At 45.9% G+C, this 24,649-nt stretch overlaps 1 protein-coding gene across 1 annotated transcript in view; it reads right to left on the bottom strand.

Annotated features, from left to right (window-relative positions):
* The window catches only part of LOC116986367 (rho GTPase-activating protein 39-like), a 126,338-nt gene that overhangs the window by 53,451 nt on the left and 48,238 nt on the right, over window positions 1-24,649 (bottom strand). The window contains exon 2 of the mRNA XM_033041821.1: window positions 14,632-15,069. Within this exon, the coding sequence (XP_032897712.1) occupies window positions 14,632-15,069 (438 nt within the window). The remainder of the gene's footprint in view (window positions 1-14,631; window positions 15,070-24,649) is intronic.

Below are 24,649 nucleotides of genomic sequence, written 5' to 3'. Positions count from 1 at the left end.
ACTTTCATCCTCCCTTCATTTTGCAGGATTTGATGAATTTGTTTTCCTTCATTTCCGAGCCCGGTTTTAGCTTAGCACTCACTAAATATTTGTGTGTAGTCGCGGAAACTCTAGTCTGTAAGAGTTAGCTTCAAATGATCGTTGTCAACTCAGGCTTTGGTTGTTCAGATGCAAGATCATGTCCAGAGTTCATTATCCCACAATGTTCAATTATTTATTACTTTCTGTGTGTTAACTGGGTCATTTCCTGCCATTAAGCATTGTAAACACTAACCAGAGCTTCAAGCCATTTGAGCATTTCCAATTTATATTTGCACGATTAGATCTCCACATTCAACATAAATCTTATATTTAGTTTTGTTTATTATTATTGTCAGTGAAAAACTTTTTTGTTGCGGGCTATCCAGTCAAAATACTATTTCCATAACTACAATCAAACCGTTCAGAGTTTACAGATACAGGATAAAGAGAATAACGTTTAATGCAAGATAAAATCCAGTTCAAGTCCGATTAAAGATAGTTTGAGGGGCCATAATCAGGTAGATGAGGGGACAGGGCTGCTCTCTAGTTGGTGAGAGGACAGTTCAGTTACCTGATAATAGCTGGGGAGAGACAAGGAAAACATTAGCTAGACGCAGTGATAGAGTTTTCAAGAAGGAACTGCAGATGCTGGAAGATCGAAGGTATACAAAAATGCTGGAGAAACTCAGTTACTGTCTGCTGCCTTACAGCGCCAGAGACCCGGATGCGATCCCGAGTTTGTACCTGCTCCCCGTGATCCGCGTGGGTTTTCCCTGGGAGTGCCATTTCCTCCCACATTCCAAATCCGTACAGGTTATTAGGCTAATTGACTTGGTAAAATTGTAAATCGTCCCTGGTGTGTGTAGAGTAGTGTTAGTGTGCGGGGATCACTGGTTGGCGCTGACTCGGTGTGCCGAAGGCCCTGTTTCCACACTATATCGCTAAAGTAAACTAATACCCTATGTGGAAAATTAAAGGCACAAGGAACTGCAGATGCTGGTTTACAAAAGGGACATAAAGTGCTGGAGTAACTCAGCGGTTCAGGCAGCATCGCTGGAGAACATGGATTGATGACGTTTCGGGTCAGGACGCTTCTTCGGAAAGCTAGAACTGCAATGATTATTTGTTGACCTATTTAGGTTGAATACTACAGTTGTGATCAAGAGTTCAGTTATTTTTGACCAGTGAAGTACAGATAATGGAACACTGGTGAATCAATGGTGAATTGGCTGCAATTCTCCACCCATATGATGAACTTCCATTTCTGTTTCTAATACAAAACAGCAACCACAGGATTAAATTAAATCCTCCCGAAAGATAATACTCAATAACGCTAAAACACATTCACGCCCCCAGATTACAATGTAATTCTAACTCCGACAGTAAACTGGGCCCCGTGTACAGCAGTAGATTCAACCCTTACAACGGATAAAGGAAACTCAATAAGTTAAGGGAACTCGAGAGCCGGCGGTTTGCGGACCCCCACAGCCGAACGGAAGACCCCACGGGTCACGGCCTGCAGGAGGAAGCCGCAGAGCTGGTCCCCTGCCCGTTGGACCCAGAGGACCACCGGCCTGGGAGAGGGAAGCCCACCGAGCCGGACCCTGCTGGTCCCCCGAAGACCTGAGACCGGGAGGAGGGAGCCGGCGATGACGGACGCCATGGGTGAGGAGCGAGGCCATTAGGAGTGGAGAGGGAACCGGGGTCCGGCCGACTGCACCTGCGAGGTCGACTGCGCGAAGCAAAGGTGGACGGGCAAGGAGAGGGACGAGGTGTCCATGGTGGCGATGGCTGGAGGCCACTACAGCTGGGACTGGCCAGGAACAGGCACTAATGGCACCAATACATGGCGCCTCGTGAATGCGGGCTCAGTAGATTATTTCTGTACACTTGCTAATCGAGGATCAGGGATATGGCAATACCTCACTGAACTGTTTGAATGAAAAAATACTTCACTCTCAAATGTGTGTCAATCTTTGAACATTAGACATGCCAGCTTCCAGTTGTAGTGCCTTCAATTTTCTCTTAAGGAACATTTTCATGCACAAAACCTGACAAACCGTTTCCCCGTGTTGTTTGCTTGCAAGAGAGTGGGGAGACTGGAACACATTGCGTCAGGTGGTGGTGGTGGTGGAGGCAGATACAATAGTGGTGTTGAAGAGGCTTTTGGATAGGCACATGGAAGTTCAGGGAATAAAGGGATATAGAGCAGGCAGACGAGATTGGTTTAATTTAGCATCAACTTTAGCACAAACATCATGGGCCGAAGGGCCTGCTCCTGTGCTGTGCGGACCTGTGTGTAGGATGGAGCTGCAGATCCTGATTTATGCCGAAATTAGACACAGAATGCTGGAGTAACTCAGCAGGTCAGGCTGCATCTCTGGAGAAAACATTTCAGGTTGGAACCCTTCTTCAGACTCAGTCTGAAACAGCTGACAGCCAGAAACAGTCTGAAGAAGGGTTCTGACCTGAAACGTCACAGGTCTCCAGAGATGCTGCCTGTCCCACTGAGTTAGTCTGCACTGTTCCATGTTGTATGTTCCAGAGCAAATCAGGCTATCAAAGGAACAAGTCGAAGAGGGGAATGGAAGGCAGCTGATGGGTGAGAATAGAAGCACTATGTGGAGTCCTTGGGCCAATCAATGCTATTTTACAACATGTATTACTCCATGAAAGATAAAGCTGCAAACCATGACTGATTTCCTGCAGGGAATATGAAATGCCAAGCCATGGTAGCCTGCCAAGGCTCAAGAGCCAAAGCTCACACATGAAATCTGGGCACTTGGACGATGTACAAACAAGCTGCCACTTAATACTAATACAGTCGAGAATCAATGGGGTATAATGAAAAATGGTGGAATAAAATGAGAGTCAGAATTTGAAAAAGGCAGTAGTTCCAAGTTCAAGCTCTTTATCACATAGAGCAACGAGATTTTTAATGAGCTTCTTTGCTTATGTGCCTAGTTTCTCCCGTCTACCAGTTCTTATTTACAGCCTTTACTTCATGGCTCTGTAATTACTTGCTGCATACCATATGCTCACCAAATCGCGACATTAATCACAGAATCAAAGGTCAACAACAAAACAATACACTTCTTTCGCATTATTTGTGCCGTCCCCATTTAAAATCAGAAACCATTGGAGACCCTCGGACTATTTTTAATCGGACTTGTCCTTGCACTAAACGTTATTGCCTTTATCCTGCATCTGTACACTGTGGACGGCTCAACTGTAATCATGTATTGTCTTTCCGCTGACTTGATAGCACGCAACAAAAGCCTTTCATTGTACCTCATATCCGCCATGTCATTAAAACCTCCTTCTTTCATCTCCGCAACATCGCCAAACTCAGACCCTCTCTCACACCTCCCGCTGCTGAAAGACTCATCCATGCCTTCATCTCCTCCCGACTGGACTACTGCAACTCACTTCTCCTTGGCATCAGCTCCACCTACATCAACCGACTCCAACTGGTCCAGAACGCAGCCGCCCGACTCATTACCCACACCAAATCCTGGCATCACATCACTCCAGTCCTCAAACAACTTCACTGGCTTCCCACCTCCAACCGGATCAACTACAAAATCCTGATCCTCACCTACAAAGCCCTCCACCATCTGGCCCCCCCATATCTCACTGACCTCCTCTCCCCCTACCAACCCTCACGGTCCCTCAGATCCACATCAGCCGGCCTCCTCTCCATCCACAAGTCCAACCTCTGCAGTTTTGGGGACAGAGCCTTCTCCAGGGCAGCTCCCAGGCTCTGGAACTCCCTCCCCCAACTGATCCGCAATTCTGTGTCCCTCACCATCTTCCAGTCCCGCCTCAAGACCCATCTCTTCACCTCTGCCTATCCTTAGCCCCACATCCCCCTCCCTTTTCATCTGTGCATTAATTGCCTCATATTGTGTTTTGTATTGAATTCTGTCTTTACTTTGTGTACTAGTCATGTCGCTACTATTTATTTCATCCCCTTACATGTTTTTCCTCTACCTGCTAAATTTTTGTAAGGTGTCCTTGAGACTCTTGAAAGGCGCCCATAAATAAAATTTATTATTATTATTATTATTACCTCGGTACAGTGACAATAAACTAAACTCAAACTAGATAGACACAAAATGCTGGGGTCGCCCGCTGAGTTGCTCCACCATATTGTGTCTATCTTCAGTATAAACCATCATCTACAATTCCTTCCCACAGACATAGAAACGTGCACTCGAAGCATTTGATGTCAGCTTCCAGCTGGATATATAGTTCGTCTGGAATTCCTATTGAGATGACTTCAGCAAAGGGCTCTGACAAGATCAGAACATGGGGCAGGAGAAACTCAACCAGCCACTTCTCCGGTACCACTGCGTTGTTTTAAGTGCAAAGCACACAAAGTCAAACAAGTTGAAAAGTCCTGTCATAGAAATTTAAGGCTCGCTGCTTAATTTCCTGTGACAATTTTCAGCCTAAAATCAAATTAGTCTCTCAGTTTGAGACATTGCAGCAAGTATTTGTGCCTCATTAATTTTAACTACTTTTCAAACTCATCCATAGACAGGGTGGTCAGGAAGGCTTTTGACGCATTGGCCTCCATCAGTCAGAGTAATGAGTATAGAAGTTGGGAGGCCGTGGTACAGTTGTACAAGACATTGGTGAGGCCATATTTAGAGTATTGTGTAGGAAGGAATTGCAGATGCTGGTTTAATGTGGAAGAATGAGGTCGAGAGAGAAAGGTAAATCAGCCGTTAGTGAATGGCGGGGTAGACGATGGGCCGAATGGCCCAATTCTGCTCCTGGAACTTAAAATGATGTAGAGGTATCAATAGTTGGCGCAGGCTCTGTGGGCCGAAGGGCCTGTTTCCACGCTGTATCTCTAAATTGAAATAAATGACAGGTGTTTCAAATTCAGCTTGCGATAACTACTTTTATTACTTCCTCCTGAATCACAAGAAGGACATCAGCGGCACTCCCTCCAAAATATGAATTATCTATTTAAATGACTGTAATTTATGGCTTGCTTTGATACCACCGATGAGAGGAAATTCAAGAGCCGGATCTCAGAATTCAACGCATTGTTGTGAAGGGGTGTTTACATGTCCATCTCCTGTCATATTGAAGCTCGCTAAGGCAATCTGTCTCCCTCGCACACCTGCGTTAGGCAAATGTTAACAGATGGACAACACCGCCTTCTAATTGCTCCTTGTGGCTACAGACTATGAAGAGGCACCGAAGGTAGCTTAGTCTAGTTTAGCTTAGAGATACAGTGTGGAAACAGGCTCTTCGGCCCACCGACACCGTGCCGACCAGCAATCCATGCACACTAGCACTATCCTATACACAAGGGACAATTTACTAATTTTACCGAAGCCAATTCACTTACACGTCTTTGGAATGTGGGATGAAACCCGGAGCAACCGGAGAAAACCCACATGGTCGCGGGGAGAATGTACAGACAGCGCCCATCGTCAGGATCAAACCCGAGTCTCTGGTGCTGCAAGGCAGCAACTCTACCGCTGCGCCACTGTGCTGCCCTACAGCTAACCGGTCTCACTGGTATTTTGCACGCAGGAGTATTTAAAAAGAGATTTGCTGCAGACGACATGAAAAACTGACCAACTATAAAAATCACTCCTGCTTTCACTTTGCCTGGGGCATCTGGTGGGCGTGGGAAAGGCACGGTGATTCAGTTAACCGGAAACATGCGCTTGGTTCTGATAATTAATCTGCGTCCAGTTAATCTTTCAGTTTGATAAAGATGAGGTGAGTCAAGGCTCAGTGGCGCAGCTGTAGATTAGAGGGGAAAAAAATGTATAATGTGCACTCGTTGATTTGCACCGCTACCACAAATTCAAATATTGATGCAAACTGTAGTGTCTACATTTTCTTCAACATGTGCAATAAGTTGAAATTTTTGAGATGAAACATATTTCCATTTGTGGTACCTATAAAAGAACTGCAGTGGGAAGTAAAATGAAAGTTGGACAAGTCTGAGGAACATACAGGAAAATGTCACAAATGTTTAGCAGGTCAGTCAGCATCTGTGGAAAGGAAAACAGAGTTGATCAACAGCGGTAGAGTTGCTGCCTTACAGCGTCAGAGACCCGGGTTCCATCCTGACTACGGGTGCTGCCTGTACAGAGTTTGTACGTTCTCCCTGTGGCCGCGTGGGTTTTCTCCAGGTGCTCTGGTTTCCTCCCACATCCCAGTGATGTGCGGGTTTGCAGGCTATTTGGCTTCTGTCAATTGTCCCTCGTGTGTAGGATAGAACTAGTGTAGGAGTGATCAGTTGTCGGCACGGACTCGGTAAGCCAAAGGGCCCGTTTCCACGCTGTATCTCTAACGTAAGCTGAACAATAAGACGTTGAGGGCAGAAGTATTTCCGGAGACTGTACAAGATGGTGGTTCAGTGAAACACTCTCCAAGTGTACTTCCTGCCTTCCACAGAGACTCCTGAACGCCTTGCCCTTTCTTCTAATCATTGCCGAATAACAACCGCCGATACCAATCTACACAGTGCACTCAAAGGAATGCTTCATGCAAAATGGGGGCGACGAGCTGCTCACACCACCGTGAATACTGATACAGTTTCATTATTCTACTACAGGCCCCAGAGCAAGGATCGAGAACTTGATATCTACAGTGTTACTGTACATGTGAGTGCACGCACAGACTCTGCAACACAGGCTGCTTTTGTTCAGAAGCGAGATATCCAATTCAGCTCAACTGCAAAAGGTAATGTTTAACAACTGTGCAAACATTCAACACTTGCGACGTGGAGTTTTGGTTCAGCGTTTGGAGGAGGGCAAAGGGAAAATGATGGTACGTCTGCTGCACCGAAGTGGAAAATGCAGCACAATCCACACAAAAGAAAAAGTAGCTCATCAGGTGATTTTATCGTCCCAATAAACTATTGTGCTTAGTGGAAGATGACACAGATGTGGAGGAAGGAACTGCAGATGCTGGTTTATACAAAAGATAAACATAAAATGCTGGAGTAACTCAGCGGGTCAGGCAGCATCTCTGGAGAAAAGTAATAGCTGGCCGTTTCAGGTCGAGACCCTACTTCAGACACAGATATGGTCAGCAAGATAATGCTTAGGCCATGATCCAATATAGGTCAGAGTCCTGTTTTTCAGAGGGAAACAAATAGTAAAGGGAATGCTCCCTGCATAAGACATTGGAGCAGAATTAGGCCATTTGGCCCCTCGAGTCTGCTCCGCCATTCGATCATGGCTGATCTATTTTGCCCTCTCAACCCCATTCATTTTCCTGCCTCCTTCCCGTAACCTTTGACGGTCTTACTAATCAAGAATTTATCAATCTGCGCTTTAAAAATACCCAATGGCTTGGCCTCCAACGAATCCCACAGATTCACCACCCACTGGCTAAAGAAAATCCTTTAGAATGGAGATGAAGGGATTTCTTTAGTCAGAGGGTGGTGAATCAGTGGAATTCATTGCCACAGATGACAGGGAGGTTAAGTCAGTGGGTATTTTTAAAGCTGAGATTGACAGATTCTTGATTAGCAAAGGTTCCAAAGGTTACGAGGAGAATGGAGTTGAGAGGGAAAGATCGATCAGCCATGATTGAATGTTGGTGTCGGCTTGTTGAGCAGAAAGGCCTATTCTGCTCCGATGACTATGAGTTTTTATACCACAACAATTCAAATAACCTTCAACACAGAGAACAAGCCTAACCTTTCTTTCCAACAAGTAAATAAATTAGATCAGTGTTGTTTTCTTCAGATTCGGCACATGGTTGATTGAAGCAACTACTTGTTTTCAATGGCAAACTTGACAGCAAACACATCCCGCACAAATCGTTCCCGAAAATCCGCCAAAAACCGCCATCTGTTGGGCTCCGCTAATATTAGATTTGCTCTCAAAGCAAATTTTAAATGTCAAACTTTCACCAGGGAGGGATTCTAACACAATACCCAAGATTGGGGAGCATCCAAGAACTGATTTTCAGGCTCCGGAGATTGCCACTTCATAGTTACTTGCACAGAGAAAAATGCTCATTTTCCATTGCTCGTTACTGTACATCTGCATTTTGCACTATGATGCTGTGGTAAGCTACAGATGAGGTTACATGTACCACAACAACAAGGCAGATCAAAATTCACGTGATCTAATCACTCTTTGATTACATCATCTCCAACTTATGGGGAAAAAAACAAAAATAACGAGGTGGTGAAGTGAGAACTTCAAGAAGAATAGAGAAGTTGGGAGCTCATGTTGCAGTTATACAAGACACTGGTGCGGCCACATTTAGAGTATTGTGTTCAGTTTTGGGCACCATGTTACAGGAAAGATGTTGTCAAGCTCGAAACGGTGCAGAGAAGATTTACGAAGATGTTGCCAGGTCTTGAGGGCTTGAGCTATTGGGAGAGGTTAAGCAGGCTAGGACTCTATTCATTGGAGTGCAGGAGGATGAGGTGTACAAAATCATGAGAGGAATAGATCAGGTAAATGCAGAGAGTATTTCACACAGAGTACCAGGCATGTGTTGAAGGTGAAAGATTTAAAAGGAACCCGAGGGGTAATCTTTTTTTTTTACACAAAGGGTGGTGGGTGGATGGAACAAGCTGCCAGAGGATGTACTTGAGGCAGGTACTATCATAACGTTTAAGAAACATTCAGACAGGTACATCGATAGGATAGGTTTAGAAGGATATGGACCAAACACAAGCAGGTGGGACCAGTGTAGATGGGACATGCTGGTCATTGTGAGCAAGTTGGGCCGAAGGGCCTGTTTTCACTCTCTAAGACTTTATACTTACAACGGTAAAGGCAGGGAGAGAGAGGTGTTATGGTTACAGAGGAGAAAAGACACTTCCTGTGGACAGCAGGGCACACCAAGGTGGAGTCAGATGATGCAGCTGCAATGTATGAGCACAGATCAGAAGAGTTGTTTGTGCCAAAGCATGAAAGGACGAGGAAAATGAGCCTTTTGTAAGCAACAGACTGGAGAGCCGGAAGCAAGGGATCTCCAGTGTGTTGAAGAAGTGGGAACTTAACTGCAAAAACATGCAGCTGAAAGATGTGGAGTAGCTGAGCTCACAAGAGGTCCTGACCTACCATCCACCTCATTGAAACCGTCAAACTATCTTACTTTACTGTAGCTTATTTTGCACTAGACATTATTCCCTTTCCCCTGTATCCGTACACCGTGGATGGCTTGACCATAATCATGTATAGTCTTTTCGCTGACTGGATAGGAAGCAACAAAAAAGCTTTTTACTGAGCCTCGGTACACGTGACAATAATAAACTATACCAAGGCCTGTATTCAAAATCATGTCAATAGTTTCCTGTGAACCCAGTGGCTTACGAAGGAATTCTCAGGGATGTCAAGGGCAATTAAAATGATTGATCACAGCAATCTGGGAGATATATCGTCACCAATACTGATGCTAGCTTTACAAAATATAATTACAGTTAAAATGTCACTTCACTAGCTGATGGAAATTGACCTTCCCAAGATGGGACAGGTTATTTGAGCTCGTGCCTCTAGGTCCAGTACTGCCCGTTCACTGGCCTTTGTGTTTAACATTTATACAACCATACTTTACGGCGGCACTGTGGCGCAGCGGTAGAGTTGCAGCCTCACAGTGCTAGTGACCCAGGTTCAATCCTACCTACGGGTGCTGTCTTTACGGAGTTTGCACGGTATCCATAGCCGCGTGGGTTTTCTCCGGGTGCTCTGGTTTCCTCCCACACTCCAAAGTGGTTTGGAAGTTAATTGGTTTTGGTAAAATTGTAAATTGTCCCCTAGTGTGTAGGATAGTGTTAGCTGGTCGGTGCGGACTCAGTGGGCTGAAGGGCCTGTTTGCACGCTGTCTCTCTAAAGTCTAAATACTTCTAACCAGTCGTCGATCTGTGACTGAAACATTAATCGGAATGAATTGCTTTTTCTCGTATACAACCACACTGAAAACACTTACTGATATTATTAGCGAGAGGATTACGGTAGTTCACTCCCACTGTGATCTTTGCGCACATATAATAACTCACGGAGATCACAGCTGGGAGAGACAAGTCAGAAACACCTGTTGAGTAAATATCAGACAACACATGCTCAGGCAACACATTCCAAAGTGGTCTTAAAAATTGAATTACGGTAAGTTTTAAAATGGATGACTGATTACAATCCATCTCAGTGTGTTGGGCGATCAATCTAATGGTCACCAGCTTACTGCTCCAACAGAAAAAAAACAGGTTCAATTTCACACACAAAATTGGGTCAAAACTATTGGTAGTACACAAACTGCTGCAGTAACTCAGCGGGTCAGGCATCATCTCTGGAGGACATGGATAGGCGATGTTTTGGGTCGGGACTCTTCTGCAGACTCAAAAGCTATTGTCAGGATCGAATCTCCAGGAATACTTATTGAAAATATACCCTGAACAGAAACATTCGACAACGTACTTCTCGACAAAAAAACAAACTGAAACGATAAGGCACAGTTTTAAATGCAAAGGAAGGTACTATCACCTTAAGTAGAGTCATAGTCATCGGGTCATGGAGCACGGCAACACACCCTTCAGCCTTACTCCTCCGCACTGACCAAGATGCCCCACCAAAGCTAGTCCCATTTGCCAGCGTTTAGCCCATATCCCTCTATACCTTTCCCATACCTTAGACCTCAGAGATTCAGCACGGAAACAGGCCCTTCGGCACATAGAGTCTCTGCCGACCAGCGATCACCACATACACTAGCACTCGGGACAATTTACAATTCGCAGTATCTGTCCAAGTGTGTGTTAAATGTTATTATACCAGCTTCAACTACCCTCTCTGGCAGCTCGTTCCATTCACCCACCACCGACTGAATAAGGAAGTTGCCCTCGGGTTCCTCTTCAATCTTTCTCCTTTCACCTTCAACCTCTACCTTGTGGTTCTGGATTCCCCTACTCCGGGTAGGACACCGTGCATTCACCCCGCACCAATCCCCCTCGCGGCTGAAGCAGCAGAGAGAAATCAGACGGAAGGAGTGAACAAAACGGGCGTTGGTGAAAGCAAGGCTGCAAATGTCAGGAGTGGGACTGCTTTGCACACTCTTCAGATGATACTTTGCAAAAGAAAGAGAAAGAAAAAGAACAAAGCTTGGTGACGTCCGTCCGGTGACTGTGCTGAGCAGGAGAGCAGCTTAAAGGGGAGCACGTGGCCTGACATAAGGATGTTGACGACTTAACCAACAGACCACCCAGCAGCGAGCAATTCAATTAACCAAACAGGACACTTGTGCGGAGACAAGAAATCAATGTTTAAAACTCCCGTTATTAAAATTTCATGACTGGTTATCCATTACTTATCGCTCGCAATGGGATTCACAGCAGAAACAGCACAAGTGACGGGTCACATTTGTTTTAAAGCCTCTTTGCAATGACAAAGCAAGATCACCACAAAAAAAAAATCCAACTTTGTGCACAAGCCAGCATTCCCCGCTGTACAGGAAATCTGTCTCTCTGTTGTGGATCAAGAAATGCTCGTCCTGCTGCACAACAAGAATCCACCCAAATTCACAATAAGAAATCTGATCATGAGCTTCGATTTCTAACCCACAGCTTATGCCTCCATGTGAGGTTGTGACCCTTCCCAGCAAACTTTACAATGGATTAAAGGACAGGTTTTCTACCCCGTTCCTAGTTTATAGTCACAGCATGGAAACAGGCTCTTCGGCTCACCAAGTCCACGGCGACCATCAGTCACCTGTCCAAACTAGTGCCATGTTATCCCACTTTCACATCTACTCCGTACACACTGAGGTCCAATTAACTTACCAATCCGCCCGTCTTTGGGAAGTGGGAGGAAACCGGAGCACAGGGATGAAACCCACGCAGGACAAGGGGGCAGCACAGTGGCGCAGCGGTAGAGTAGCTGCCTTGCAGCGCCAGAGACCCGGGTTCAACCCCGACTTCGGATGCTGTCCGTACAGAGTTTGTATGTTCTCCCTGTGACTGCGTGAGTTTTCTTTGGGTGCTCAGGCTTCCTCCCATACTCCAAAGACTGCAGATGCTGGGTCAAACCGAAGTACAAAGCGCTGGAGTAACTCAGCGGGTCAGGCAGCATCTCTGGAGAAAAGGAATAGGTGACGTCTACCTGAAACATCACCTATTCCTTTTCTCCAGGGATGCTGCCTGACCCCACTGAGGTACTCGAGCATTTTGTGTATCTATTGGCATTTCTAACTCATCTATTCATAACAAAAGATATACTCCCATGCTTTCAAATGTTCATCTTTAAAAAGGATCCATCACAATAAGAAGTGGTTCAGGATCTGGTTGGTAATGATAAAACCTATTCAGAAACGACTCGAAAGTTTAAAATGATTTGTATAAATGGGTTGACTTGTCATATTCAATGACTCTGAGCCACAGTGCCAGACACAATGCATTAAAACACAAATGGTCAGGCGGCTTATCAAAGTGACAGTCAATTCTTCCACACACACTCAGTAGCCTCCACTCATTCACGTTGTCTGCTGGAGAGTCTAAAATGGCATTGATTTAGCCCTCGGGGGATCAGCAACTGTCTCATAAATAATGGCCAAGCAGAGCATCTCCAGTTACACAGAGAGCACGGAGACATGTACAGCACACAGTGTATGGCAGCAGTTACTGGACTAGTAATCCATAAACTTGGACTAATGATCCAGAAACAGAAGTTGAAATTGCCCTTTGGCAGCTGGGGAACGCAAGGGTCAGTTAATTAAATTATCGGAGATAAAAAGGTCAGTCTCAGAAATCACCAGGTTGTCATCAAAGTCGGTCCGATTCACTGACGCCCTTTTGGGGCAAAATCTACAACTAAGGGCGGCACAGCGGTAGAGTTGCTGCCTCACAGCTCCGGGGACCTGGGTTCGATCCTGACCACGGGTGCTGTCTGTACGTTTTTTTACGGGTGGTCTGGTTTCCTCCCACACTCCAAAGACGTACAGGTTTATAGGTTAATTGGCTTTGGTAAAATTGTAAATTGCCCCTAGTGTGTAGGTGGGTCCACCCAGTATCTGTAAAGTCTAAAGTCAAGTCATTGTAGTCCAGCCAATATGTAACTCGGTGGAACTGATGCTCTACAATGCTGAGAACCACATCCAGCACTCTGCACCGCCCCATTTGCTCTGCCCATTACACTGCGGTGAAAACATTTGCCTCAAGATTAAAGTTTGTTTTCGGAAGGGAAGCAATTACCCTTCCTGCTTCATAAGTGATAGGAGCAAAATTAGGCCATTCGGTACATCGGGTCTACTCCACCATTCAATCATGGTTAATCTATCTCCCCCTCTCAACCCCATTCTCCTGCCTTCTCCTACAATTTAGACTCGTCATTGGCATACATCCAAGAAAGGCTTCCTGTTGCTTGTTGTACATTTTTTATGAGTCCAATAAAAGTAAAGATAATACAGCCAACAGAAGATACAGGTCACTTTAAAACAAATCTTCCAGTCCATGTAAGCGGAGATAAAGCAGAACCCTGCTGTTTAGATCCTAATCGCCAGCCAGCCAGCACACTAACTCACCAACCAACATTAGCTCTCATTTGCTTCTGACATTTGTCAATGGTCTGAAGAAAGGTCTCGACCTGAAACGTCACCCATTCCTTCTTTCCAGAGATGCTGCCTGTTCCGCGGAGTTACTCCAGCATTTTGTCTATTTTCAGTGTAAATCAGCATCTGGAGTTCCTTCCTGCACAATTGACAATGGTCACCTGTTTCCAAGTGGAACAGCTTCTCCCAGTCACTTTTCTCACCTGCAGCCCAACAATCCTCCAGGACAGACACAAGATGGTGGAGTAACTTGGCGGGACAGGCAGCATCTCTGGCGATCCTCCAAAATCCCCACGCTCCGCCAATGCATAGGAGAAGGCAGGAGAATGGGGGTGAGAGGGGAAGATGGATCCGCCATGGTTGATTCAAGCTCATTCCTCACCACTGTGCCGCCAGCTGCCTCAGCCCCAGGATTTTCACGTCCTTCTCTACACTATGAGATTCCACCATTCCCTCGACATGTTGACCCTGCCTTAAATCAAGAAACAAGCGCCCCGACACAAGACGTCACCTGCCCATTCTCTGGAACTCCGGGCCGGAATCTCCCCCCCACCCCCACCCCCCCACTCCACCCCCCCCCTCCACCCACCACACCAAGGTCGTGGCATCTGTTGGTCCGGCAAAATGAATAATCCAGAAAGGCGCTGAAACCAAGGATGCCGGGAAAAAATAATTGGTGCTGGTCCGGCAAAACGAACAATACGGCAAAGCTCTGGAACCAAGGGTGCCGGAAAACCAGTGGTGGACCTGTGCCCCACTGAGCAGAGGCAAGTGAGGAACATATGAGGAACAGACAAAATGTGGAGGAAGGAACTGCAGATGCTGGTTTATATCGAAGAAAGACACAAAATACTGGAGTAACTCAGCGGGACAGGCGGCATTTCTGGAGAGAAGGAATAGGTGATGTTTCGGGTCGAGACCCTTCTTCAGACTGATCTCGTTTTGGGTCGAGACCCACCCGAAACGTCACCCATTCCTTCTCTCCAGCGATGCTGCCCGTCCCGCTGAGTTACTACAGCATTTTGTGTCGACATATGAGGAACATATTGGTTGTGTCTCCATAGCTGCACCTACCTTGCGATTTCCTTCCTGTTCACCAACTCCTGGTGATCAGGTGCGGTGCCAGCAGCCTCACCCCCTTTCTCCGGACCTTGCGGCCTTGGCAGCTGGGCGGACAAAGCACGACCCTCGGCACTGTGAGCGCTCGGGCTCTGCGCTCCCTCCCCCGCCGACTGGCTCCTGCTGTCCGACTGGGAATTGCGCTTCATGGCCTGAAGCCTCGCCAACGGGACCACGTCGCAGTTCTGCGGCCGATGCCACACGGTCTGCTTGGTGAGGGCATTGTAGTAATAGAACCGGTTGTTGTTCTGGTCAAACAGCTCCCACCACTGGTTGTCGCTGGACTGCCTGACACGCACATGCTGGGGCGGATCCCAGCCACACTCCCCCGTCACCAGGTTAACGTACATACGCTCCCTCGTCCTCGGCTCGATGATCTCCACCCAATCTGAGCTGAAGGGCAGATAAACACAAGTGGTGAGAAATACATTTACTCTGCCTAGCAAATCCAAGTTCAAGTTTCAAGTTGAAGTTTACATTTATTGCCACATGCACCAATTGGTACAGTGACATTTGGGTTGCCATACAGCCATACAAATAAAAAAAGGAACTCAACACACGATTGAATTTAACATAGACATCCCCACACATGGACTTTAGAGATGCAGCACAGAAACAGGACCTCCCATGCCAACCAGCGATCGCCCCCATACACTAGCACTATCCCACACGCACCAAGGGCAATTTACAATTTGAAAACAAATTAGACCTACAAACATCTTTGGAGTGTGGAGGAATGTACAAACGGCGTACAGACAGCGCCCGCAATCAGGATCCAACCTAGGTCTCTGCCGCTGCACGGCAGCAACTCTCCCGCTGCACCACCGTGCCGCCATCTCGTGGGATAAAGGGTATTTGGCCCACCAGGTCAATACTACAGAAGTCTAGTTTAACTTATTGGCATAAGATGCACTTCAAATGCAAATAGCTTGAACAATCTTTAGAGATATAGCATGGAAACGGGCCCTTCGGGCCAACCGAGTCCAAGACCCCAAGTGTAGTTTAGAGATACAGTATATAAACAGGCTCTTCGGCCCACCGAGTCCACGACGACCAGCAATCACCACGTACACTAACACTATCCTACACGCACTAGGCACAATTTACAATTTTTTTCTGAAGCCAATTAACCTGCAAATCTGTATGTATTTGGAATGTTGGAGGAAACCAGAGCAGGCGGAGAAAACCCACGCGAGCACAGGGAGAACGTGGGTGACACGATGGCGCAGTGGTGGAGTTGCTGCCTTACAGCGCCAGAGACCCGGGTTCGATCCTGACTACGAGTGCTGTCTGCACGGAGTTTGTACGTTCTCCCTGTGACCTGCATGGGTTTTCTCTGGTTGCTCCAGTTTCCTCTCACATTCCAAAGACGTACAGGTTTGTAGGTTAATTGGCTTTGGTAAAACTGGAAATTGTCCATAGTGTGTGTAGGATAATGTAAGTGTGCGGAGATTGCTGATCGTTGTGGACTCGGCAGGCCGAAGGGCCTGTTTATATACTGTAGCTCTAAACTACACTGAGGGTAGAAACTCCGTACATACAGCACCCGTATTCAGGATCAAACCAAGGTGTCTGGCACTGGAAGGCAGCAAATCTACCGCTGCGCCACCATGTCCCAGTTCAATCGTAAAGACTATGAATAGCAACATTCCTAACTGGAGATTTGTGCAAGTCCAATTTTGGACCGGTTTCATTGCCTGGCATTGACACCCCTCCGCCTGCAAGGTTCCAAACAATTACCCATACAACACGATACACCACATTCAACAATGCCATGCGAGCGGACTTTATCCAGCGACTTCCCGTGTGGTACTCCATCAAACCTTTTCTGGAAATCCATACGCATGTCATCCCAGTCACTGCTTCCATCAAGTTAGCATAACAGCGCCAACAATTTCCAAAGCAATGCTAGGAATCCCCGCTGACTGCCAACCTGTCCATATGCTCACAAATCGCATCCTGTATAAAACCTTTCAACAGCTTGCTTAAAAGTCTCAGACTTCTAATTTCTGGAGTCTGATTTCTTCTATCCTTAAATAATAGTCTGCGTGAGCCTCCCGTCTACCCACGGCAACCTCAAGCCACTGTGATTACCAGCCAGAGACTCACTAATATCACATTTTTTTGTTGTAATGCAACGGTGCAAATGAAACCAACTATTCTATAGCTTGAAGCACTGTAATCTAAACCAAGACTCCAAGTAATAATTGCAAACAATTTTCAGCTACATACCAACCAACGACAAAACAATGCTGCTAGCTATTGGAATCCAATGCCAACTACCTAGGCACGTGACACAGAATGCTGGAGGAACTCAGCGGGTCACCTATTCCTTTTCTCCAGAGATGCTTCCTGACCCGCTGAGTTACTCCAGCATTTTGTGTCTATCATTGATGTAAACCAGCACCTGCAGTTCCTTCCTACATATATCAATGTAGGTTCTCAGGTTCAGTTATATACTTCTCCTTCCCCTTAGCCCATTAATCTCCAAGAAGACAAATGCAGTTTTGTTTTGAAAATATTCCCTGGCTTCACTAATCAAACCTTCCCATTATTGTTAGTCCCTTTTAGCTTCGGACGATAGCTAAAGTAAAACAATTCCTCCAGTTTGATGACCTCGAAAAGATCATCCACACATTTATCTCCTCCCGCCTAGATTACTGCATCTCCCTTTACACTGGCATCAGCCAATCTTCCCTGTCCCGCCTGCAACTGGTCCAAAACGCCGCAGCGAGACTCCTGACGGGCACCCGAAAAAGGGACCACATCGCCCCGATTCAGGCCTCTCTCCACTGGCTCCCTGTGCGGTTCCGAATAAATTTCAAGATCCTTCTTTATGTTTACAAAGCCCTTTATGTTTACAAAGCTTGCCCCCACCTACATCAAAAGCCTGCTCATCCACCACACCACCTCCAGGTCCCTCAGATCGGCCGACTTGGGGTTACTGAACATCCCGCGGTCTAGGCATAAGCTCAGGGGCGACCGCGCCTTTGCGGTTGCAGCTCCGAGACTGTGGAACAGCATCCCTCTTCCAATCAGAACAGCCCCCTCCATCGACTCCTTTAAGTCAAGACTTAAAACTCATCTTTACTCTCAAGCCTTTCTTGACGTCCTCCGAGGGAGGGCTATATGTATTTATGTATGTACTTAATCTATGAACCACTGTTGTATAACGTTAGTACCTCCACCAATGTAAAGCATATTGGTCAACGAGAGTTGTTTTTTAAAAGTGCTATAGAAATAAAAGTGACTTGACTTTTCCCAAATTATTTTAGCACACTCTTAATTATTTTAATCTTTAATTAATATTTCTATCTGCTTGACACATGCCTGACGAGATATGAAATGATATGGTATGCTTGCCTTCATTGGCCAGGGTATTGATTACGAGAGACTGCACGATAGCACAGTTTCTGCTTTACAGCGCCAGAGACTCGGCTCCACGTCAACCAGTGATTCCCACACACTAACACTCTCTTACTGTAGATCAGTGTCACTCATGTTATGAGTCATGCTTTTGTAGTTACGCCCACTAGCGTTACAGTAACCACTCCTTGCCTGGCTCCCTTAGAATTAGAGAGACGTGCAAGTGGGAAGTCATATTTGCAACGTCTTTGGACCTTTATCTTGGAGTAAGGCTTCAGTTATTTATAACAGGCGAAACACAACACTTACACACACTAGGAACAATTTACAATTTGACCAACCCAATTAACCTACAAACCTGTACACCTTTGGAGTGTGGGAGGAAATCGGAACTCACTGAGAAAACCCATGCAGGTGATGGGGAGAACCTACAAATGCAGTCCAGACAGTACCCGCAGTCAGGTTGGAACCCAGGTCTCTGACGCTACAGGACAGCAACTCTACCACAGCGCCACCGTACCAACTACAGATGGGTGTAAAATTATGAGGTGCACAGATGGACTTGACAGAATCTTTTTCCCCCTAAGGAAATGTTAAAGAATAGAGGGCATAAGTGTGAGGGGCAAAATTTAAAGGAATGGTGCTGGGCAAGTATTGTTTTCCCACAGAGAGTCTGTTATGTGCCACCAGGGATAATGGTGATAGCAGATACAATAATGGTGTTTACAAGGTTTTGAGAGAGGCACATGGATACGCGGGGAATGGAGGGATGTGGATCGTGTGCAGAGGAGAATAGTTTATCTTGCCATCATGTTCGGGGGGATAGCCATCGAGGGCCAAATGGCCTGTTGCTGTGTTGTACTGTTCATTTTTCCAAAACAAAGTGCAATTCATCATTTTAACTTCACTTTCCCGTATACTTTTATATTGGAGGTGTTTCAGGTTTGCATTTACGAGCACAACTTAGCTTCTTATCAAATGATTGTGTGTTCTTGGGAGGCCAATAGAAAAGTCGTCAGAAGTATAAAAATCAACCCAGGAGGCTGCGCAGTTAGTTGACATTGGCTGTCGATGACTAACAGCAATGTTATGTTATTAGTAGGTATGCAGCTAAAGTTGTTTTAGAGTGTAATTACTACCTCGTATCTTGGTATAGATTATGATGCTTCGAGCTATGTCATAACTGGTTTCATTTGCCCCACCTAATCGTTGACATAGATAGCTGACATTGGCTTTCAACAGCAGTGTCATATAACTCATGTCGGTGTGTGCAAATGATTCCAGACATCTTGCCTTAACCATGAAAGTCTACTTCTTCAGCAGTGAGTTCCAAACATTGTTATTAGCGTTGATGCCTCGCAAATTTAGAAAATCAACATGAATGGTGACCATCATTTTCCAAATGTTTCTTTCTTAGAAGATTGGACAGTGCATGAAAAAAAATGGATGTTGAGCTTGAATCGTCTCAGGTAGTACTCTTGTTCCACTTGAACCTCCACCCAAATGTTCTCAACAAACACTCATAACAAAACGTTTCTCCCGCACGGGCACACCAAACCTTTCCTTCAGTGCACCCACTGGCACATATATTTCCTATACCAACAAGGCCCATTTATAGAAGATAAGACAAAATCAGCGGGATCAGGCAGCATCTTTGGAGAAAAGGAATAGGTGACATTTCAGGTCAGGACCCTTCTTCTGACCGAGAGTGAGGGGAAAGGGAAAGGAGAGATATGAAAAGGTACATAAAACAATTGATATCCATTCATTTATTCCATGTATCTTCTCCATTTCTCGTTTCCCTTTCCCCTGACTCTCTATCTGAAGTTTGTGTCCATCTTCGGTGTAAACCAGCGTCTGCAGTTCCTTTCTACACAAATTCCTCTTTCTGCCTGACACGCTGAGTTACTCCAGCATGTCTTTCAATATCCTCTTGCACAGATAACAGTGATTAAGGAGGCAATTACTAACCAGCGTCAACAAGCAATTCATGTCTGCCTTACTCTAATCTTGTGTGTGTTCCCCCCCCCACCCCCCTCCCCCCCCCCCCCCCCCCATCAAGTCACACAACTTCCTCTTAAACAAGGTGCCAATGTTGTCAATGCTGCGGGAGTTACCGGTTTAACAAGCTGTTCGATATTCAGTTTAGTTTATTGATACCGAGGTACAGTGAAAAGCTTTTGTTGCATGCTAACCAGTCAGTGGAAAGAAAATACATAATTGTAATCGAGCCATCCATAGTGTACAGACACGTGCTAAAGCGAATATCGTTTAGTGCAAGATAAAGTCCAGTAAAGTCCGATCAAAGATAGTCCGAGGGTCTCCAATGAGGTAGATAGTAGTTCAGGACCGCTCTCTAGTTGGTGACAAGTCTGGTTCAGTTGCCTTAAAACAGCTGGGAAGAAACTGTTCTTGAATCTGGAAGTATGCGTTTTCACACTTCTGTACCTCTTGCCTGATGGGAGAGGAGAGAAGAGGGAGTGGCCAGGGTGTGACTCATCCTTGATTATGCTGCTGGCCTTGTCGAGGCAGCGTGAAGTGTAGATGGAGTCTGCGGAAGGGAAGTTGGTTTGTGTGATGGTCTGGGCTGTGTCCACAATTTTCTGCAATTTCTTGCGGTCTTGGTTGGAGCTGTTCCCAAACCATGCTGTGATGCAACCCGATGAAATGCTTTGTACGGCGCATCTGTAGAAGTTGGTGAGAGTTGTTGAGGACAAGCTGAACTTTCTAAGCCTTCTAAGGAAGTTGAAGTGTTGGTGTGCTTTCTTGGTTATTGCTTCAATATGGGTGGATTTAGTTTAGTTTAAATCAGAGATACAGCCTAGAAACACGGCCTTTGGCCCACCAAGTCTGCGCTGACCAACAGCCTCCGCACACTGGCAGTATCGTACACACTATGGGCAATTTAAAATTTTACCGTCAATTAGTCTACAAAACTGTACGTCTTTGGAGTGTGGGAGGAAACCAGATCTCCCGGAAAAAACCCACGCAGGTCAAGGGGAGAACACACAAACTCCGCACAGGCAGCACCTGTAGTCAGGATCAAACCTGGGTCACTGGCACTGTAAGGCAGCAACTCAACCACTGTGTTGCCCTTAAATGGGTATGGATATGGATGGACATAGTACAGATCATACTGGCATTTCCTAGTGACAGCGAATCAGTGTGAATAAGCAGATATACAATGATACTCTGTAAATATACAAATCATAAATGGACAAAATTATGGCCCAAAGAGTACACATTAACTAAATCCCGAAGCAGGTCATTTAGGCATGTTGTTGCCGATACTTGGCGTTCTATATCCCTCAAACGAGACTCAGCGAAGATCATTTATTTTCCACCAAAAATGTTGCAGCCCGTTGGAACTGGATTATGCAGGCAATCCCCGTCACATCCTGTGCCCCAAGGGCAATGGAAATACCTCACACCTGACTCAGTATTCATCAAACACCAATTCTTCCGATTGACTACGAGAATGGCAAACAAGTACAAATCCAGGTCCACCTCTGATTTTACAGCACCCTTGGTTCCAGAACCTTTTTGAATTCTCCATTTCATCGGACCGACTGAGGTCATGTCTTCTGAGAGGAATTCAACGGTGCGGGAACGTTCCGCCAAGGCCCTCAGTGGCTGAGATACCGGCCCGCAAAGTCAGCCTTGGAAGTCAGCTATAGGAACGCGACTGCTGGCTCCGGCCAATTTCCACCCGCCGATCGGCCGTGGAAGTCCCGATGAGGTTGAGATCGGCCGCCTCACCCGGCCTAGGCGCCCCTTTTTCGGAGGGACATTTCAAGTGCCCTCACGTAATTTTGTCCGGATTAAAGGAGGTGCCAGAAAATTGCAAGAAACCAGATTAAAGGAGTTGCCAGAAAGTCGATGGTGGGCCAAATAAACTATACATTGAGAGGGAACCAGAGCACCTGGTGAAAACCCACCAGGGTGGACGTGCACACTCCACACCTACCGCACCCAAGGTCAGGATCGAACCTTCTGGAACTGTTCGGCGGTATCACCAAGTGTCACACCTCCATGCCATCACTATTTCGTAATGGGAGGAAAGTGTGGTTTCCACAAGTGCAGTTCCAAAATGGATTCTGCCACCATCTTTAGCCTGAAGTGCTTTAGGCCCAAGAATGGCACTTTGCTGAGCCTGAACTCCCAAAAAGGGGAAAAACTATTTGTGTGAGGTTGATTGGTTTTAATTCTCTGTGAAGATTTTATTAAAATAAACTAAATCCCAGTGACAAATGCCTTTATGGAAAGCACTTGACACTTAACTCTAAACACACACAAGTTTCTGATGATGTGTCTGATCAAGCCAAGTAAAAATGTCTTTCTCATATTGCCATTTAAAAGCCAGACGACAAAATAAACTACTGCAGTGAAACAAATACTCCCAATGAGGGAAGAACATTCACAAAAACAATTATTCACCGTCTCAACCAAAGTTAAAATGATAAATTCAGACTGTAGATTGAATTTCTATATTCCCCACTTCAGATATGTTTCCAAGAAATTACAACTCCTGTCACCCATGTAAAAAAAATACAGCTGATCTTCAAATCTAGTCCAGGCAACAAAATGAAGTGGAAGAGGATTAGCCTGATGAATTGCGATTCCCATCACTGTTACACAGACATTTCACAAGACAGGGGTGGTTGTAAAAATTAAGCCATTTACAGAGCATGAATAAACAAAGAGCAAAATGTCTGGGCCTGTCTCAAACTCCAGATTCAATCACAAATCCCACCTCAATGTGATCACCTCTCTTTGTAGTTAGAAATGTATACATTTTAGTTATTTCACAAAAAAAAGGCATAAACACTTTAACAGAAGAATAACCAGTATTGGTGACGAGTAACTGTATACCAATAAACTTTTTTTTGTTTGCTTTTTGTTATGTTATCTATACGTACTGCGTTTACAGACCAGTTATGTTGCTGCAAGCACTCATTTAGTTTAGCTGAGTTCCATTTAGTTTTTAGTTGAGATACAGGTCCTGAGGCCCACCGAGTCTGCACTGACCATCGATCACCCACCCATACACTAGTTTTATCCCACACACTAGGGACAATTTCCAGACGTTGATTAACCTACAAACCTGTGCGACTTTGGAGTGTGGAGGAAACCTGAGCACCCGGAGAAAACCCATGCGGTCACAGGGAGAACGTACAAACTCAGTGCAGAAGGCACACGAGGTCAGGATCGAACCCAAGTCTCTGGCGCTGGGAGGCAACAGCTCTACCGCTGCGCCACCCACTTTGTTGTTCCATTTTGGTATACATGACTATAAACACTCTTGACTCTTGAGAAGAAACACCAAGAGAGAGAGAGAGAGAGAGAGAGAGAGAGATGTCAAGTTAAGAGGATTTTAAACAACATTCTGACAGTTATACACAAACACAATCATTTGCTTACAACTCAATGCGTTGCCCAAGTTCTCTGTCAGTTTTTCCACAAACAGGTCAGGGAGGCAGGGCACGCACTCCAGGCTTTCCCCACGGGCTCTCTCGTACAAGACGCTCCCCTCTTGACTGCTCCTTTCACCACATGATCTTGCACCAGGCAAGGGAGGCAACACTCAGTGGAGTTGCCTGCCAACCCAACCAATAGGTCCTCCTTTACCAGGACAATAGTCCTACAGACCAATTGATGGTCTGTTTTAGATCATGGCCCGGGGAAAATAGAAGCAGCGTTGTGGCTTTCCCAAGCATTCCACAAGCACAGGCTCACACCGATAGAGTTTCAAGAGCGTCGGCCGGTCGTATGCACCGGATATGACCTGGAAGATCGGAATTCTCGTGTAGCTTTCAACAACACAGCACCAAGTCTGGTTCAATGGTTCCTTTATTATCACGAGTACCAAGGTACAGTGAAATACATTTTTTGCATACAGCACAGCAAGACTATCACCGTACGTAAGCACAATTCTCCGGTTAGTACAGAATGTACAGTACAGCCCACTGAGTCCATATGCAAGAGTCGCCATTTTACGCTCCCAGCTGCAGCCGGCCACAAATGCCCGTTGACACCCCAACCCCACCACCCACCTCACTCTTATTCCGCCTCTTTTCCCTGTGCCCTCATTCGATGCACACCTATTTCTTACACTGTTGCCCCCTCTCTCTTCCCTTCCACCAACATCCTTTCCTCTGGCTTCACATTTCGTGCCTCTTCTCTCCTATCACACACGTTTTAGCTTCTTCCCATCTCTGGCCTCTGTCCACCCATTTGCCAATCGAAACCCACTTGCCTGTATCCACCTATCACTTGCCAAGCTTTGTCCCACCCCTACCTCTTCAGCTTCCCCCCTCATGACAGATCAGTTGGAAGAAAGGTCTCGACCCAGAAACGTCATCTGTCCGTGTTCCGCAGAGATGCTGCCTGACTTGCTGAGTTACTCCAACCCCGTGTCCTTTTTACACTTGTTTCATAACTATCTTTCTTCAATTCCAATTAAACGTCATCAAACTTCAATGTTAATTATTCCTCTCCCCGCATATACCACGAGTACTTCCAGCAATTTCTATTTTTATTTGTTACGGCGATAATGAAGTTTTCTTTTTCCTCCCCCAGAGAGAGCGACACATGGAACATATTTCCC

This window comes from Amblyraja radiata, chromosome 23, assembly GCF_010909765.2.
Source record: "Amblyraja radiata isolate CabotCenter1 chromosome 23, sAmbRad1.1.pri, whole genome shotgun sequence".
Lineage (NCBI taxonomy): Eukaryota > Metazoa > Chordata > Chondrichthyes > Rajiformes > Rajidae > Amblyraja > Amblyraja radiata.
The sequence above is the reverse complement of the archived record's forward strand: the minus strand, read 5'-3'. Positions and strand labels throughout refer to the sequence as shown.